Source organism: Bactrocera dorsalis, chromosome 4 (assembly GCF_023373825.1).
Source record: "Bactrocera dorsalis isolate Fly_Bdor chromosome 4, ASM2337382v1, whole genome shotgun sequence".
In the NCBI taxonomy this organism is placed as follows: Eukaryota; Metazoa; Arthropoda; class Insecta; order Diptera; family Tephritidae; genus Bactrocera; species Bactrocera dorsalis.
In genome coordinates this window covers 67,303,841-67,320,357 of record NC_064306.1, presented here as the reverse complement: position 1 = coordinate 67,320,357, position 16,517 = coordinate 67,303,841, and the positions used below count along the sequence as shown (strand labels likewise).

The following is a 16,517-nucleotide window of genomic DNA, read 5'->3' as shown; positions in this document are numbered from 1 at the left end:
ATAGAGCGTTTTTCTGAGAAAAGTTTCATTTTGACAGTAGTTTAACTATTTTGATGTCGAAAAACAATTTTTACAATATCCAATTTTTCGAAATTCTCAAAAACCCCCAACTATGTACTTGATAAAAGCTTCTTGATTTAAAAAAAAATACTTTTTTCATTTTCAAGAATCCTAGTCAGGAAGTTGACGGCCGCAAAATATGTCAATTTACGGGATCGTTGATATTCTGCCACTTTTTTTTTGACATAAAATAATTTTTATTTTGCAGTTCAATAATACCTCTTACTATATATGCAAAAATTCGGATGTGATCGGTTTTCTTTCTCCCATAATAAAAGTGGAAAAATTATCTTTTTTGACGGTACTAGAGGTATCCCCCCTTAACGCATGACGGAATTTTCCTAGAGGGTATTTCGCTTGTTTAGTATTATCAACTAAATACGTTTTGATCAAACCCTAAGCGAAGTCCAAATATAAGCTCTGATTTAATAAAGCACATGCAATGTATATGTACACACATACATATATACATATGTACATATGTATATAGTATATATGTATATGGCTCTGCTTATGAGAATTCATTTTTTGTATATTCCCACTGTTTATTTGCACTAGATAGAATTGAAAAGGTACATATATTTTTCCGGTCGGTTGGAAATTAGAAAGAGAACACCCACCAATCAATTTATCAAAATTGCAAATATTTTCGATTTCAATTTCATAAAATTAATAAAAAATTTTTATAAAAAATTTTGGCCTAAGTTTATCTCACCATTATTATTCCTTTATTACTTACCGCAGTATGTCCTTCCACTTTCCTGGCTGATCAATGAATAAGCTCAAACATGATAAGCAGTATCATATGTTAGTATATGCACAAAGGCACTTGTATTTACCGTGCAGATCAGCACAGCTAGGATAGAGGGAAACATACTGCAGCTTACAAACAACAAGTATATGTATGTACATATATGTAAGCCCAAATAACTAATTAGAGCTCGCGCCTACCTGCTTATGCTTATGCGAAGAAAGCGAAATGACAAATAAACAAATTGCACAAACAAGTAAGCAAAAGCTTTACAGTTGGTATAATGAATATAATATGAAGTTCGCGACAATTCTCCGAGAAATGAAAATGAAACATTCAACTGTAAAATAAACATAGAAATTGAATATGAATATATTTATATGTACTATATATGGGCAAGCGTTGCCAACAGTGCTATTAATAAATTATATTCAACAACTCAAAACAAATGAGAAAATAATAATGTAATACCGTCTTTTGATATATTTATAATAGAAATCTAACCTATTACACGTTAAACCAACGATTTTACCTGTTTAAATACCAAAATAAATATCGACAAACAATTTTTATCGATAGCAAACAAAATCGATATAATGCTCACACTTCTAACGAATAAAATTTGCAGTCAGCTGTTAATGTTTACGTTTCACATTCCTTAATTAATTTTTTGCTGCTAATAAACGTGCGGCGTTTAGTGTGTTTTCGCTTTGGTGCTTCCTTATCAAAATTACAACAATTTTAAAATTTCCCAATTTGTAAAATGCTTTTATCGTTAAAACGAATACCAAAAGCGACAAGTACATTGTTATGGCAAAACTTAAAGGTAAACGCGAAACCATTTGCACCCGTTTTTACGAAGTTCTATACCACAACGTCAGAGGAAGCAATGGCTGTCAACAATAAAACCAAAGTTACTAGTGAACGAATTAAAATCGGTGATGTAATCAAAGACTTGAAGCCACCAAAGAATCCAGAGCTAGTGCCACAAAAATATGGTAAGCGGCGCGAAAAGTTGAGAAGTGTTTACTAATCCGTGTACGGGTCCAAAGTCCAAACAGAGTACGTACAAGCACCGACTTGCACTGCTTTAATAACCAAGTGCACATAGTTTGAATATGAATTTTATTTAACAGTTTGTAGAAAATAAGCATATGAGTTTTAATTTTTTCATAATAAAATTACTTATGTACAAAAGATATAAAAATAGTGTAAATTTTTTTCCTTCGACGCAGTGCAATACAACGAGGATGGCACACTACAGCTAACACAATCAGCGTTACATCATTTGCGTTGGATGCTGCAGAAGGATATCTTAAAACAGGATATGTTTCTTATTGGCCAGCCTGGTTCTCTGCGGCGACAATTAGCAATGCAGTATTTAGAGTTGACGCAGCGTGAATTGGAATATATTGCCTTAAGCAGAGACACCACCGAAAGTGATCTGAAACAACGACGGGAAATTAAAGATAAAGCTGCGATTTATTATGATCAGGTCGGTTTGCAAGTGTTTCCTATTAATATAAATAATAAATATAAATTTAATTTATTTTCATTATGCAGTGTGCTGTGCGTGCTGCCGTGAATGGTCGTGTCTTGGTGCTTGATGGTGTGGAGCATGCCGAACGCAATGTGTTGCCCATATTAAATAATTTGCTGGAAAATCGTGAAATGCATTTAGAAAATGGCAAATTTTTAATGGCACCAGAACGCTACGATAAATTATTAGAGGTTAGTGACGCACAAGCAGAAAGAATGAACTTTTTCAGTTGAGAAGATATTTTTTTCGATCAGATCACTTTACCGAAGTAAATTTTTTTTGTGATCTAATTTTATTTTTTATAGACATACACAAAAGACCAATTGGACAAGTTAGGTGTGCTGCGCGTTTCTGAAGATTTTCGTGTGGTTGCGCTTGGGCTGCCTACGCACAAATATAAAGGCACACCATTGGATCCACCATTGCGTTCTCGTTTTCAATCGCGTAATGTCTCGCATCTTGCATTCGATGTAAGTAAAAATTATTTATGTACTAATAATTTTATCAGCTGATGATGTAAGTAAAATTTATTTACGCACAAATGATTTTATCAGCTGTTACCTACATACATATGTATTAAATGACTGCTATATAAATATTTTCAGGAGATGCTAATCGATCTGCAGCATGTTGCTCCAAATGTACCTGTAGACCAGTTGAAGAGTTTAATAAGCTTTGGTTTGGCAATTCAAGCTGCTGATCAAGCCGATAATCTGCCAGATTTTGCACTTGACAATCTTCATCTGGTGGCTAAAATGATGGTATTTTATCACACATTCCCATTTTCGATTTTCTCTACCATTAATTTCAAATGTCAACTTAAATCTAGCAAAGCAACCCACACATAAGTGTGCATGACGCCATTACGCGCATCTATCCATACCAAACATGCATGAAGAAAAATCACATTGAACGCGTTAAGACGTTACTAAAATCCTTAAAAATCAATCCATTAGAAAGCAAACCTGTGAAAAGCATCTCTGTAGCCAAAGCGAACGAGCAGACGCCAGATGTTTTGAAATTCAAAATCGACGATGTGTCCATTTCAACACACGGCAGTCATCGCGTAGCTGCACCCCAAAAGCTAAAGCAATTCGTGGATCTCGATCACCAACGCAATGCCTTAGCAGCAATGATACAATCGATTGCCGTGGGCGATATTTGTTTGATTGGTAAAAATAATTGCAACAAAATTACATGCATGTAGTGACCATCTTTTCTTGCTCAGGTCAAAAGGGTGTTGGAAAAATGACGCTCACAAATCATTTGGTACACTTGCTGAATCAGTCGGTGGAGACAATGATACTCTATGAGGATATGACATCACGCGATTTAATACAACAACGCATTACGTCGCCGGAGGGTGATACAGTGTGGCGCGACTCGCCACTAGTACGTGCTGCAAGATATGGTTCCATTGCCGTGCTGAATGGCGTGCATCGTTTGCATAAGAGTACCGTTACTGCGCTGCAACGGTACGTATATTTGAAATTTGTTGATAACCACAAATAATTACTATATACATATTTGTACAACCACAGTTTAATACAAGATCGCGAATGGCAACTCTGTGACGGCACTATACTGCTACATCCGGATCGTTACAACGCACTCCTACAGCAGGGACACACTAAACTGGAATTGGCTGAGAAGAATATTATGAAAATACACGATTCATTTCGCATAATTGCGCTGGGTGAGCCGCCCAATCCTAGTCAACCGACACAAAACTGGCTTACATCGGAAATGTTAAGCCTCTTCCTCTTCCTTGAAGTCCGTCCACTTCATCAGAGTGAAGAATACGAAATTATACGCAAACTTTATGGCGATGTTGATGAGGATATACAGAAAATCATTAATTTGTCGCACAGCTTGCGCAAATCCCAAGACGCCACACTTTCGAACCTCGCTGGTACACTGTCGACACGTCAACTTTTGAAAATCGCGCGACGCATGTCCGCCTTCCCCGGCAGCAACCAGCAAGCAGGCACTTTAACGTCTTCCTATGATATACTCCAAAATACTTTTCTCGCCAAATTCATGCCCGCCTTACCGCGCGCCGCCCTCGAGGATGCCATAGCACGCGCAGGCATCGAGAAGAGCAGCACACGCGCCGGCGTGCGTCGCAAAATCAACATTGAGAACAATGTGTTGACCGTAGGCAACACCAGCATGCCGCTGGTCGCTACAGACGCCGAGTCGAAGGTACCAAGCACACTGTTTTACGAGATGCCACAACATGTGGAGCTCTTGGAGCGCTTATTGCAAGACTTCATAATTGGCGATCACCTACTGCTGGTGGGCAATCAGGGTGTGGGCAAAAATAAGCTCATTGACAAGCTGCTGCAGTTGATGAATAAGCCACGTGAGTACCTGCAACTGCATCGCGATACTACAGTGCACAGCTTGACGGTACAGTCGACACTACGCGATGGCCAGGTCATCTACGAGGATAGTCCGCTTGTGAAAGCTGTCAAGAGTGGGCATATACTAGTCATCGATGAAGCCGATAAAGCGCCGGTGAATGTGACCTGCATATTGCGCACGCTCGTTGAGAATGGCGAAATGTTTCTGTCGGACGGCCGTAAGATTGTGCCAGCCGGTGAAGCGGCTGCAACTAGAGATGCTGGCCATACGGGGGATATCATTGAAATGCATCCGAACTTCCGCGTTATAGTGCTGGCCAACAGACCGGGCTTTCCCTTCCTCGGCAATGACTTCTTCGCGTCCTTGGGTGACGTCTTCAGCTGTCATGCCATTGATAACCCCTCACCTGATTCAGAAATATATCTCCTGCAAAAGTATGGCCCCTCAGTACCCATGAAAACGCTCGCTATGTTGGTGAATGCCTTCGGCGAGCTGCGCACTATGGCCGATGAGGGTCTCTTAAACTACCCCTACTCCACCAGAGAGGTGGTAAATATCGTTAAGCATTTGGAAAAATACCCCAATGAATCCATGTCCGAATTGGTGGGCAATGTATTGGACTTTGACAAATACCAACCTGAGGCGCTGGAACAGGTGACCACTGTTTTGTCCAAACATGGTCTGCCTATTGAGGCCTATGCACGTAACGAGCTATTTGCATTGCGTCGCAAGAAGGAAATCCAACTGACGGTGGAGCGCAAGAGTGGTCTGGGCGTCTCCGGACCTAAATACGGTAAAGTGGATCCGAAAAATGAGCCACATGTGGGTGGTAATACTTGGGCCGGCGGTAGTGGTGGTCGCGACACAGCCGGTCTCGGCGGCAAAGGTGGTCCGTTTCGTCTAGACGCTGGGCACAAAGTGCATCAACTCTCCGACGAGGAAAAAGCTGATATACCCGAAGAAGTGAAGCGTGCAGCGCGCGAAATGAACCGCAAAGCGTTCGAGGATAAGTTGAAGGAGATACGCATGTCAGCTCATGATCACCAATTATATGCACAATTCAGCGAACCCAATCGAAAGCAGGTACAGCAGCTGAAAGCCGTTCTGGAGGCCATGCAGACGAAGAGTAAGGAACGACAATGGCAGAAATACCAAACACACGGCGAACTGGACGACACTCGTTTAATTGAAGGTATTACGGGCGAGAAGAACATCTACAGACGACGCGCTGAGGCCAATCCATGGGCCGACCATGTGCAGGAAAAACCGAATCGTTTGAAATTGGTGGTCGATGTTTCCGGTTCCATGTACAGGTAACTTCGCCAGCTTTGATTTACTTTACTTTTTCTAAAATTATATTTTCGTTTTGCAGATTCAATGGTTACGACGGTCGTTTGGATCGTGAACTCGAAGCCGTTGTCATGGTTATGGAAGCATTCGAGGGATTCGAAAAGAAAATCGTCTACGACATCGTGGGTCACAGCGGTGAGGGTTGGGAAATACCCTTCGTTTGTGCTGGCAGTCCGCCGAAAACGGATAAGGAACGTTTCGAGACCATACGCATGATGCATGCGCATTCGCAGTTCTGTTGGTCCGGTGATAGCACGGTCAAGGCTATTAAAGAAGCGGTGAACACATTGTCGCACGAGGAGTACGACAACTCCATCGTGGTCGTGCTTAGCGACGCGAATTTGTCACGTTACGGCATACAACCGCGTGAATTGGCAAAGGCGCTTATGAATGGTGAGCCCAAAGTGAAAGCTCACATGCTATTCATTGGCAGTTTGGCGGAGGAGGCCGATGAGTAAGTGCACTTAATTTGATTTACGAGTATTTAACTCTACTTACTACTCTTTCTTTATAGAATAAATGCACAAATGCCGGCGGGTCACAGTTATGTCTGCATGGACTTGACGAAGTTACCACAAATTCTGAAGCAAATCTTCACATCCTCATTGTTGTGATAATGTTCTAATGAAAATTTCTATTAATATGTTACTTTAACAAAAATTAGTGTAAGTCGAAAGTGGTTGAAATTTTGTAGAATGACATTTTCTTCTGCAGTGTGTGTATATATGTTTGTATATACTTGTACAAAAAAAGTGTTGTTAGTTATATGCATATATTTAATACGACTATAATATTTGTTGAAAATCGTGTTTATTTTTATAACCAGTGAGTGCATTTATAAATCATTGTTAGTATATTTGTAAGTAGAAAATAGTTATAACGAAAAAAAATTGAAAGCAAGTTAAAAAACTGAAATTGATGTGATTCGTTGTGATTGTGTTTATTTGTGTACCCGGAGGAGGGTATATTAAGTGAGCTACGAAGTTTGTAACACCCAGAAGGAAACGCCGGAGATCCTATAAAGTATATATAAATGATCAGCATGACGAGCTGAGTAGATTTCCGTCTGTCTGTTCACCCGTCAGTCTGTCTGAATATGCGCTGACTAGCACCTCAGTTTTTGAGATATGGATTGAAATTTTATCTTTAAAATTTGTTCATGGCTTCAATGAAGAAATATATAATTGATGAGATATCTCAATACAAACTGACTGAGTCATTTGTATTTGCGAAGGCTATTATAGCTTCGGTGTAACCGAAATTAGCGTGTTTTTCTTATACATTTGCGTTCGATTGGTCTGTGCCCCTAAAACTATGCAGAAAAACCTTTAGATCTCAATTGTGCTCTCTCTTAATGGAAAGGCCATAGGTTTATGCTATGCCAAGGATTCTTCACAAATAATTATGTATCAATACCGTTTGGGAAATATTTTACGCTGCAACAACATTAACAAAAACGTCGTACTTTTGTAGGCGCCTGATTCTTTTCAGCCAAAATAATGAAAGACCGTATATTTTGGTTGCAGGCCTGGAACCAGAACCTTAATATTAATCCACAAAGACAATCATTAAAATCTGTGAGTTGAAATCCATTCTTACTTTGTTTGGTCTTGTTCAAGTCACTCAAATAATATCCTTTTAGCTCGATACACTTGACCCACCAATGTTCCAACTTCATTAGCTCATCTGAAAAATACTTTTTCTGTAAAGTAGGCCTCCTTGACGTCGATAACCTGCTCATTAGACATAAATGTCTGTCCGGCGAGCGGTTTATTCAACTTCGGAAGCAAAAAGAACTCGCACAAAGTCGCCGATCTTTCTGTGGCGACGACGGAGGTGTGAACCTATGCGTTATCATGGTGGAAAAACATTTTCTCTTCGCACTTATGGTTCGTTCGTTTTAGGTGCCAAATCGGACCAATAACATTCTTCAACAAATCTAAAGGAAAAATTTGCGACTGATGTCCTAAGAGATCTGTGAGGTGTCCTAATTACGAATTTTAGCTCAACAATTTTCCATCACGTATAACTATTTTTTTATTTTAGTAAATGATGCTGGTTTGAAATCAAAACTCCTTGTCTACAACGACAAAAATCTAAAGTGTTTGGAAATTTGTTACTATCATTGTCGAAATAAGCAAGATACAGCCTCACAGTCGCAGAATGACCGTAAACTAGTATAAATGACATAGTAGAGCTCTATGACCGTTTTGTGTTTCTACCAGAAGGCCACAAAGATCACACTTATGAAATTTAGAATATGGTGATAATCACTTTTCCGGCCGCTAGGACCGCCTTCGCCTTCTTCCGAGCAAGTTTGCGGTAGAAGTCCGTCGTCTTAACTGTTCCTAGGTCCCTCATTGTTGTTGTAGTTTTTTTTTCCAGAAGTAATTTGAAGAAATGCTGCCGGTTTAACAGGTCTTGTCGGGATAAAAAACCGGTTCCGTTCCGGTTTCCTAGACCAAACGGTCGCGAGAACGGATCTTAGTCTCTAGTAAGTACCAGTGGATCCCCGTTTCGTCGACGGTAACGACAAGATGAGTAAATTCTTTCGGATTATGCTGAAACGGTGTCGCGCATTGCAGCGAAGTGGTCTTACAGTTGAGCTTGTTATACGGACCCGGAAAACGCAGCTATCGCGCCCACAGCTTTCTCATATCCAGTATTTCATATAGGATGCAGCTGTCTTCTGCTATCTCGCTCACAACCGGCGGTCTGTCAATAGAAAATTGTGGACTTTTGTCGCGTTATCTTATATCTCACTGGACAACTTAACGTGACTCATCAAAGATCGATATGCGACTCATTAGACCAATTTTTGGCGAACGTCCTTTACAACATCCAAAAGCCATTTGATTGCACCACGCGATTTCCCTACCAAAAACAAGCATCGAAACACCGACCAATATCGGCTTCTTATCCAAATCCGCGTATAAACTATTTCTATGTGATTTATTTAAAAGTAATATTTATTGAAATATTGTGGAATTATTGACATATTTACATAAGTATATGTAGATAATAAACATTTTTACATTATGCGAGTACGGAATCACACAGGGCTTGTCGAACGAATACAGTACGGAAGACGACAATTGTCCTAACACATTCACACACACATACACATACATTGAAAGCATTCACACATACTTATGAAATACTAAAAAAATTAATTTTCATTTAATGACATGGCTAAGGCGAATATTTTCATGATAAAGACTAACGGTGCTACAAGTTGTCTACTCTTTTTTGGTTTTATCTTCTTTGAAAGCTCACAGAATCGACTCACTTTGGTGAGCGCGTCACAAATTATTAACTAACACTTAAAATTGTGTAAATAAAATTATAAAACCTAAATAAAATTGGTAACGCGCCGCCAACTACGTATTCTGATTGGGCTGTATGACCACCCAGCCGTCGTCGGCGAGCGCTTCGGGTGGTTGCTGTTGTTGTTGTGCGCTCACACCACCGCTCGACGGCGGCATTCTCGCATTTCCAGCGAGCAACTCCATTTGTTGCTGCGTGACATTGGCGCCACTCGGCCGCACTGCCGAACGTGCCTGCTCGGCAAGCAGGTTTTCGCGTTGTTGCTTGAGATTGTTGTAGAGCTCCAACAGCTCTTGCTGCAAAACAAAAATATATTATTTTAATCAGTTTATAATAGCATTGGCATGTGTGCTCACCTTCTCCTTAATTTTCCTGAGCATCTCTTGCTTCTTCTGTCGCTCTTCGGGATCCAAGCCTAAGATAATTTTCTCCTTGAAATCCTGCGCATAGTAGAGTCTCGTATCCACACGCAAATATTCTTTGGCCAAACGTCGATGTTCCCTGTAGATGGCTTGTGACTCTTCGTTGTCGGGTATCGGCTGTTCGGGTTGTAGTTCGGGATCTAGCATTTCAGCAAGCGGCGGATCGTCGCTGTCATCGTTGTCATCCACATCTTCATGCGCGGACGCATTGAAGTCACTGTCAGCCATGGAAGTACTTGTCATCATCGGCTTGGTTTCGGTAACGGTGAGTCCCTCTTTGCCATCGTTCTTTGCTGTAAAATAAAAAATAATAAAAATTAAACATTTGATTATTATTACTAAATATATACAAGTAAAAAACTATATAATAAATTTTTATTGGATTACACTAGAATTAGTTATATTTGGTGGCGTATTAACCGGACTGTTAAAAAATATGTTCTTTCCCATTATATATACCGGACAGCCAAGACTTAGGTGCCAAAACAAGACAAGACCATTCGCAACAACACCCCAAGTACTTTTTTTATTAAGCTCGAAAACTTTGAATTTTATCCAATTTTATCTCTCCTGACTTGTCTAAACTAAACGGTGTACAAATATCATCCTAAATGTAGGCAACGTTTTATAAATTATGCTGTAGAATATTAAAATCTTATATAAAAAATATAAAAGAGTTTTCTTTGTATCTGTACAAGTAGTTAAAAAGTTATTTCAAGCTTATACAATATACGATAAGTTCTGACACCAGACTCTCCTAGAATTTTTATTCAATCAAGGAGGTCAAGTAGTATCCTTCACAATTAAATGAGAAATTATGTCTGCCTCTGAATCAGCAGTGTCAAGTAAATTTATAAGTTAATAAAGATGGATCTTTGCAAAGAAGAAATATCCTTTTCACATAATTCTTAAGCTTCAACCCAAAAATATTCGCTTAAATCAAAAAGATAAAAAAAAATTATTATTTTTTGGTTTCGATGAAACTACTCGTACCAATGTCCGATATGCTTTTTGTAGACATCCATTCAAAGTTTGGTGGTTGATGGATTCCAAGTGTTCTATGTCGGATCTGCGATAGGGTTGGGCATTCACAGAGAAAGTGGAAAATTGTTTCCTTATTCCCTACTAGTTTGTAGCCTCTGCAGATGTTATTGTGGTATGTCCTACAATTTATGGACGCATGTTCTCCAAATAGTCATCATCGGAATATAATACCGTGCCTACTCCGCAGTCCATTTTGGACCCGTCGGTATAGACCGAGATGATATCTTCCTCCTCCATTATGTCCCTTCTGCATTCTCGTCTAGAGGGTATCCTCATCTGGAAGTATATATTGAAATCCAGCTTTGGGAGATTGTAGTCTGATGTATTAACGTTGAGTTCGTTTCGGATATCACTATGTCCATAGCTCTCCTCATTCCAAGTATACATATGACCATAACAGTGCTCCATATGTAATGACAGCCGCATGCAACCACACGATTATACTAGGTTTAAGGCCCTAATTCCTGCTGACGATCCTCTTGCAAGTGTAGTAGCCCATTTTTTATTCTTTTTTCTATGTATATTTCCCAGGTCAGTTCGATGTTCCAGACTTAAAGCCTTGTGTATCTTTATATACAAGAAATGGTAAGTTGTGTTTCCGCAGGATTTTGACAGAAGAGATTTTATTATGAGAGAAGTAAAGGCAGGTCAGATAATTCTAAAAATTCCAAAGAGAAAATTGTACACGTCATAAACGAAAGGAACTGTCAAGCTTTCATAGCAATCGCAAACAAGGCCCTCCACTTCTTTGCTCATATCGTCACGAACTGATGTACATATTTTTCCGTCTCGCGCACTTTGAAAAAGTAACGTTGGAACAATATTGTAGTGTCTATTTCTATCACTTTTAGTTGGTCTTTCAGTAGGTAATTTCGTTTGATGACAACAGCTGATGAAAAATTCACAACTTCACACATCTTTACCGATATATAATTCAACCGCGGATATAGAAAGGCTTATTTGGGAAATTTATGTTTGGTGCCCTATCGAAGATGGAAATTAGAAACAGCACTTTCGGCATATTTTTCCGTTTTACTATCGAAAGGGTAAAAATGCAGTTCAAGGAAGACGAATTTGTGTAATGTGTACGGAGAAGATGTGTTGCCCGAACGTCAAAATCGGTTTGCAAAATTACGATCTTGTCGTCGTCGAATAACAACTCGAGAGATTGCTTAAAGATTAAATGTGTCTAACCCGACCGTTCGCATGAAATGTCTAGGATTCGATCTCGAGGCTTGACATTTAGGTTGCTCATATTCTTACAGAACGAAATTTGCTTCGTCGCTTAACGGCCGTGATTTGCTTACCAAACGTCAAATGAGTTGGTTAAAAAAATGTAAAGGCGCAAGAGATCATAGTCTAAAAAGGATGAACCAGCACTAATCACTGCAAATGCCGCCAGTCAGCAAAAAAAGTTATGTTGTCTGTTTGGCGGGTTTTCAAAGGATTTTGAGATTTTGACTGACAATCCCACTATTAATTCTGAAATGTACTCTGATCTGCTGGACAAATTGAGTGATGCACTCAAACAGAAGTTATCAGAATTGAACGATTGAAAAGGTGTAGTGTTCCACCAGGATAATGAGAGACCTCATACAAATTTGATGACTCAGCAAAAGCTTTAGCAGCTTGAATGGTATGTGTTACCCCACCCAGCATATTCTCCAAACTTGGCACCTTTAGACTATTACTTGCTTCTGTAACAACAACGAGAATTCGTTAAAGTTAAATATAAATTGAATAAAAATATTTAAAAAGTGAAGGATATGCTGCTTAAAAATCATCAGCCTAGTCTTAGAGAGATGGCAAAAGATCTCGGCATCTCTCGCGAGTTCGTTCGAATGATTTTGGTGGATATTTTGGGTATGAAACGCCTTCTTGCTCGACTCGTTCCGATGAAGCTGAAGTTTTTTTCAAAAACAGTATCGTAAACAGGTCTCTTTGGACATGCTTGACCGTGTGAGTTCCGATCCCACATTCATGGAGAGCATTATAACTGATGATGAGACATGAGTTTATGACTTTGACATGCAAGCAAGTCAACAATCATCTAAATGGAACCCTATTTCAGTAGTTTGAAGAGATAAAACAAAATTCGCTAAAGAAGCTGAAGATCATTCCAAAAAGTATGAAAATATTTCGAAGATTGGAAAAACCGTTGACATAAGGTTATTACAGCTGGTGGCGATTGCTTTGAAAATGATGATTAATTAAATATTTTACGTTTTATTTACAATTTCCGGGCACTTTTTTGTGAAAATATAAAAATTATAGCTAACTCAATATAAAATGCGAGTTATTATGCTTTTCAGAACTATAACCTTACTATTAAGTGTAAAAAAAAAACATTATTAATACATACTATAGATAATCCAACAACTGTGTAGATCTGTTTGATTTGCTGTCGTCATTATTGTTGTAGCATCACACATTATTTTGTTTTGTTTTTGTACACTATTTTTGTTTGTTTGTTTTGATTTGCGTTGAGTTTCTTAATAAAAATTATGCCACCATATTAGCAACATCTTTTTTTCACAATTTTTTACTATTTAATTTAATACTTTTTAAAATTTTTTAATAGTTTGTTTACTATTTTTGCTTGAGTCTTTGGTTTGGAGTTAAAAAACAATCGAATAATCACAGGTTTGAAATGTTAAAATAAAAGCTATTGAATATTTCTCTGGTGACTCAGTTCAATGAAGATAATTCAATTTCATAATTTCTTACTGCAGAAATGGTGCAACAATTTTATTGCGGAAGTGATTGGGGATTTTAAAAACAAAGCGAAATATTTTTATGGAGTTTATGCAAATAGTTTTCTCAGTACAAAACCATGTGTAGAATGATCTACTGTTAAAACACAAAAGAAATTTTGAGAAACAATAATTAAGGTTTGATATTCGCCAAAGCTTGAAAGGTGTTTTGAGAATAGTAATAAATTCGAATCTCTTCTAAAATTATTATAGAAGGTTCTATTTTATCTCATATTGCAGCAACAAGCAATCAACATTGTAAATTCTTCGACACTCGAAGGACTGGAATATAATCTATATACAAATATCATCTCAAGTATCAGCTCAAGTTCGAAATGAAAACCATAGTTCCTTCATAATGACATACTCGTACATAGAGTAAACTGAACAATAGTCTGTGCTGATTGGAAGACAAAGTCTCCCATCTACTTGTTTACTTCTGCACAAATGCGAATAGAGTTGGCGAGGAGATGCAGGGAAGGGATTTAAGTGGTTACATGAATTAACGTGTTTCAAAAAATCGAATTATTCTTAATAAATTCTGCAGCACTTCTAGAATATTGACCTAAACTCTCAAGTTGATCCGAGTAATCGTTTCGGAGATACAGTCTTACAGTTTCGGAGATACACCCTTTAAGAACTTGTGCGCTTGCAGCTAGCTAGACTAACTGCGCCGTCTTTAGACGCGTTTTTTCTCGAAACTGTGTTTTCGAAGTCGGTTGGAAAGATTTCTCGAGAACTATTTACTCAACCGATCTTCATGAAATTTTACACAGTTCTTTGAGATACAATTCTTAAAGACTTGGACGAAAGAATTTTTTTCGATTACAATTATTTGAAAAAAAAAATGTCGCGAATTTTTTACTGAAACTTTAATTTTTTTGTAAAAATCAAATTTTCAGTTTTTTTCTTCGGCCAAATTCTAAAGTTAAGATTTTAACTAAACAGGTTCACTTTAGACGATCCTGTAAGGAGTTATCCTTCCAACGCGGCGCATCTTTTTTTTGAGGAGTCACGGGAAAAGGCGTCGCAATGGCCGAGTTCAAAATATTTTTTTCCTAAAAATTTCAGAATTTCTTTGTTAATCTTGTATGTTTGTAACAATAAAAAATTCTAATAAAATATTTCATTTTTTATATGAGAAAAAAATTGTTGAAAAGGCTGTTTTTACCCGAGGAAACCCATGTAAACTCTTAACATAAGTTACCAAAAGAGAAATACAAAAATAGACTTAAATTAATATTCCAATAAGGACATCGTTCAACAAATATATATTTTAGACAACTACAACAATAAAAAGTGTTTCGAGCTATATTTGAAGATCAGTTCTCTTCATTAAGCTAACCGCCAGAATGATATGATTTGAAAGAGTTTACGAAATGTTAACCGGATAGTTGCGAGGAAGATTAAAAGGCACACCTAGTTTTTTCCACTTTTTGATTGGTTATAATTTCAAAAAATAACACAATAACGTGATTGTTGAGTTGAAGCCTTTTAATCCCTGAGTCAATCAGCTATGATCAGATTTTCTTTAAACGTGTTTATCTCGGAGCAACATTTTTTTTTTTCATTTGCTGCATTGATTTTTCTCATATATTTCATTTTGAATTTTTAAAATAAAAAAATTCAAATACTGGCAGCAGAGCAGCAACTTTACGACTAACCGGTACTAACCGGTTAATAATCATATGAACGGTTACAAACCGGTTACAAATTCGAAAAATCAGGTTAGTCGAATAATTTTAAGAGCTTAAAAAATGCCCTAAAAATTAAAAAAAAATATGCAGTATTTTTTTTTTATTCTGAAAAGCCGCCTTTTTATAAGCTCTCGCACTAAGTGTGCCTCTTAAATTTCAAATTCGGTGCTCAACTCCGAAGTAAGTCCGCATTTCCGAAGTAATGCTTCTAGTTCACCGTAATAACTGTACAAATTAAATAACTAAACTGAGCCTTTGGATACTAAGCACTTCGAAGGTAATTAAAATGCACTCGAAAAAGGGTATCGGATCACATTTTCGGCATTTAAAAAATTGTAAATTACAAAAACGCCGACAACCGCATAATATCCGACAGCATATTTTATAAAATTAATTAAAATATAATTTCTTTTTAATTTCTCCAATTTTAAAATTTTTTATGCTCCATAATATTTCCAACTCAACACAACAAATCATTAAAAGCACACATCTCCACATTCACAAGTTTTTGTTTACATGCGTGTTGCGCGGCGCGATCAGGAAAATCGAAAAATCGATTGGACACAAATTATGTAAAGCAATTCTAGCACAGCATTTACACATACAAACACACAGATGCCAAACTTATTTAATGATTTTTCGATAATTCGAAATTAGTATGAGTTTTGCACTAAAAAGTTCGAACTTAAACAGTTATGGGAAATATTTCGATTTTCCTTGCGGCACAAAGATTGCGGTGTCTGTATGTATGTATGTGCGTAGGTGTAGAAATGGGGCAATTATTTAATGGATACCGCGACGCGTACAATTCGAACGCCGACGAAAATTCTTCGTACAATGTACACAATCACGCTCGCTCACAGACTGAGACTAGCCGTGCGATCTCAACGTCGCCGACAGCAAGAACAATGAGCTATGAGTATGGCAACGGATGCGGATCAGCATCCCCAACGAGATTTCCACTCCACGTTCACATCCACATAGAGCCAAGTAATTACACTATTTTGCACATTGGCGTTTGTATGTATGTATGTGTGTGTGTATGTGAGCACGTGAAGTCGTGAGTGACGGAGAGCTATAAGGAGCCAATGCAAGGCGGCTCTTCTCAATTTGGACAGCGTTGACGTCATACAAGAAATACTGTGAAGGTATGTGCCCGCTGACGACTCATCACAATGAAAATTAGTCGTACGCACAGTGTGTCAA

The 16,517-nt window shown here is 38.0% G+C and overlaps 2 protein-coding genes across 2 annotated transcripts in view; one reads left to right on the top strand and one right to left on the bottom strand.

Moving 5' to 3' along the window:
- Positions 1–1,464: 1,464 nt before the first annotated feature.
- On the top strand, positions 1,465–6,939 carry LOC105233320 (von Willebrand factor A domain-containing protein 8). Its single transcript, XM_011215370.4, has 10 exons — positions 1,465–1,809; positions 2,047–2,306; positions 2,375–2,542; positions 2,657–2,821; positions 2,957–3,112; positions 3,181–3,523; positions 3,580–3,826; positions 3,893–6,031; positions 6,091–6,522; positions 6,583–6,939. The coding sequence occupies exons 1-10, from the start codon at positions 1,575–1,577 to the stop codon at positions 6,680–6,682; spliced, it is 4,245 nt and encodes a 1,414-aa protein (XP_011213672.3). The 5' UTR covers positions 1,465–1,574; the 3' UTR covers positions 6,683–6,939.
- Positions 6,940–9,019: 2,080 nt separating this feature from the next.
- The window catches only part of LOC105233323 (mitogen-activated protein kinase kinase kinase 7), a 31,768-nt gene continuing 24,270 nt past the window's right edge, over positions 9,020–16,517 (bottom strand). Inside the window, exons 9-10 of the mRNA XM_049456781.1 lie at positions 9,752–10,110; positions 9,020–9,691 (exon numbers count right to left, since the gene is read on the bottom strand). Coding sequence (XP_049312738.1) covers positions 9,449–9,691; positions 9,752–10,110 — 602 coding nt within the window. The 3' untranslated portion in view covers positions 9,020–9,448. The remainder of the gene's footprint in view (positions 9,692–9,751; positions 10,111–16,517) is intronic.

Bases quoted from the DNA above. Each gene is read 5' to 3' on its own strand.
- LOC105233320 (XM_011215370.4), top strand. From the start codon at position 1,575: ATGCTTTTATCGTTAAAACGAATACCAAAAGCGACAAGTACATTGTTA. The intron at 3,524-3,579 runs GTAAAAATAATT...TTTCTTGCTCAG, and splicing joins GGGCGATATTTGTTTGATTG to GTCAAAAGGGTGTTGGAAAA. The intron at 3,827-3,892 runs GTACGTATATTT...GTACAACCACAG, and splicing joins ACCGTTACTGCGCTGCAACG to TTTAATACAAGATCGCGAAT.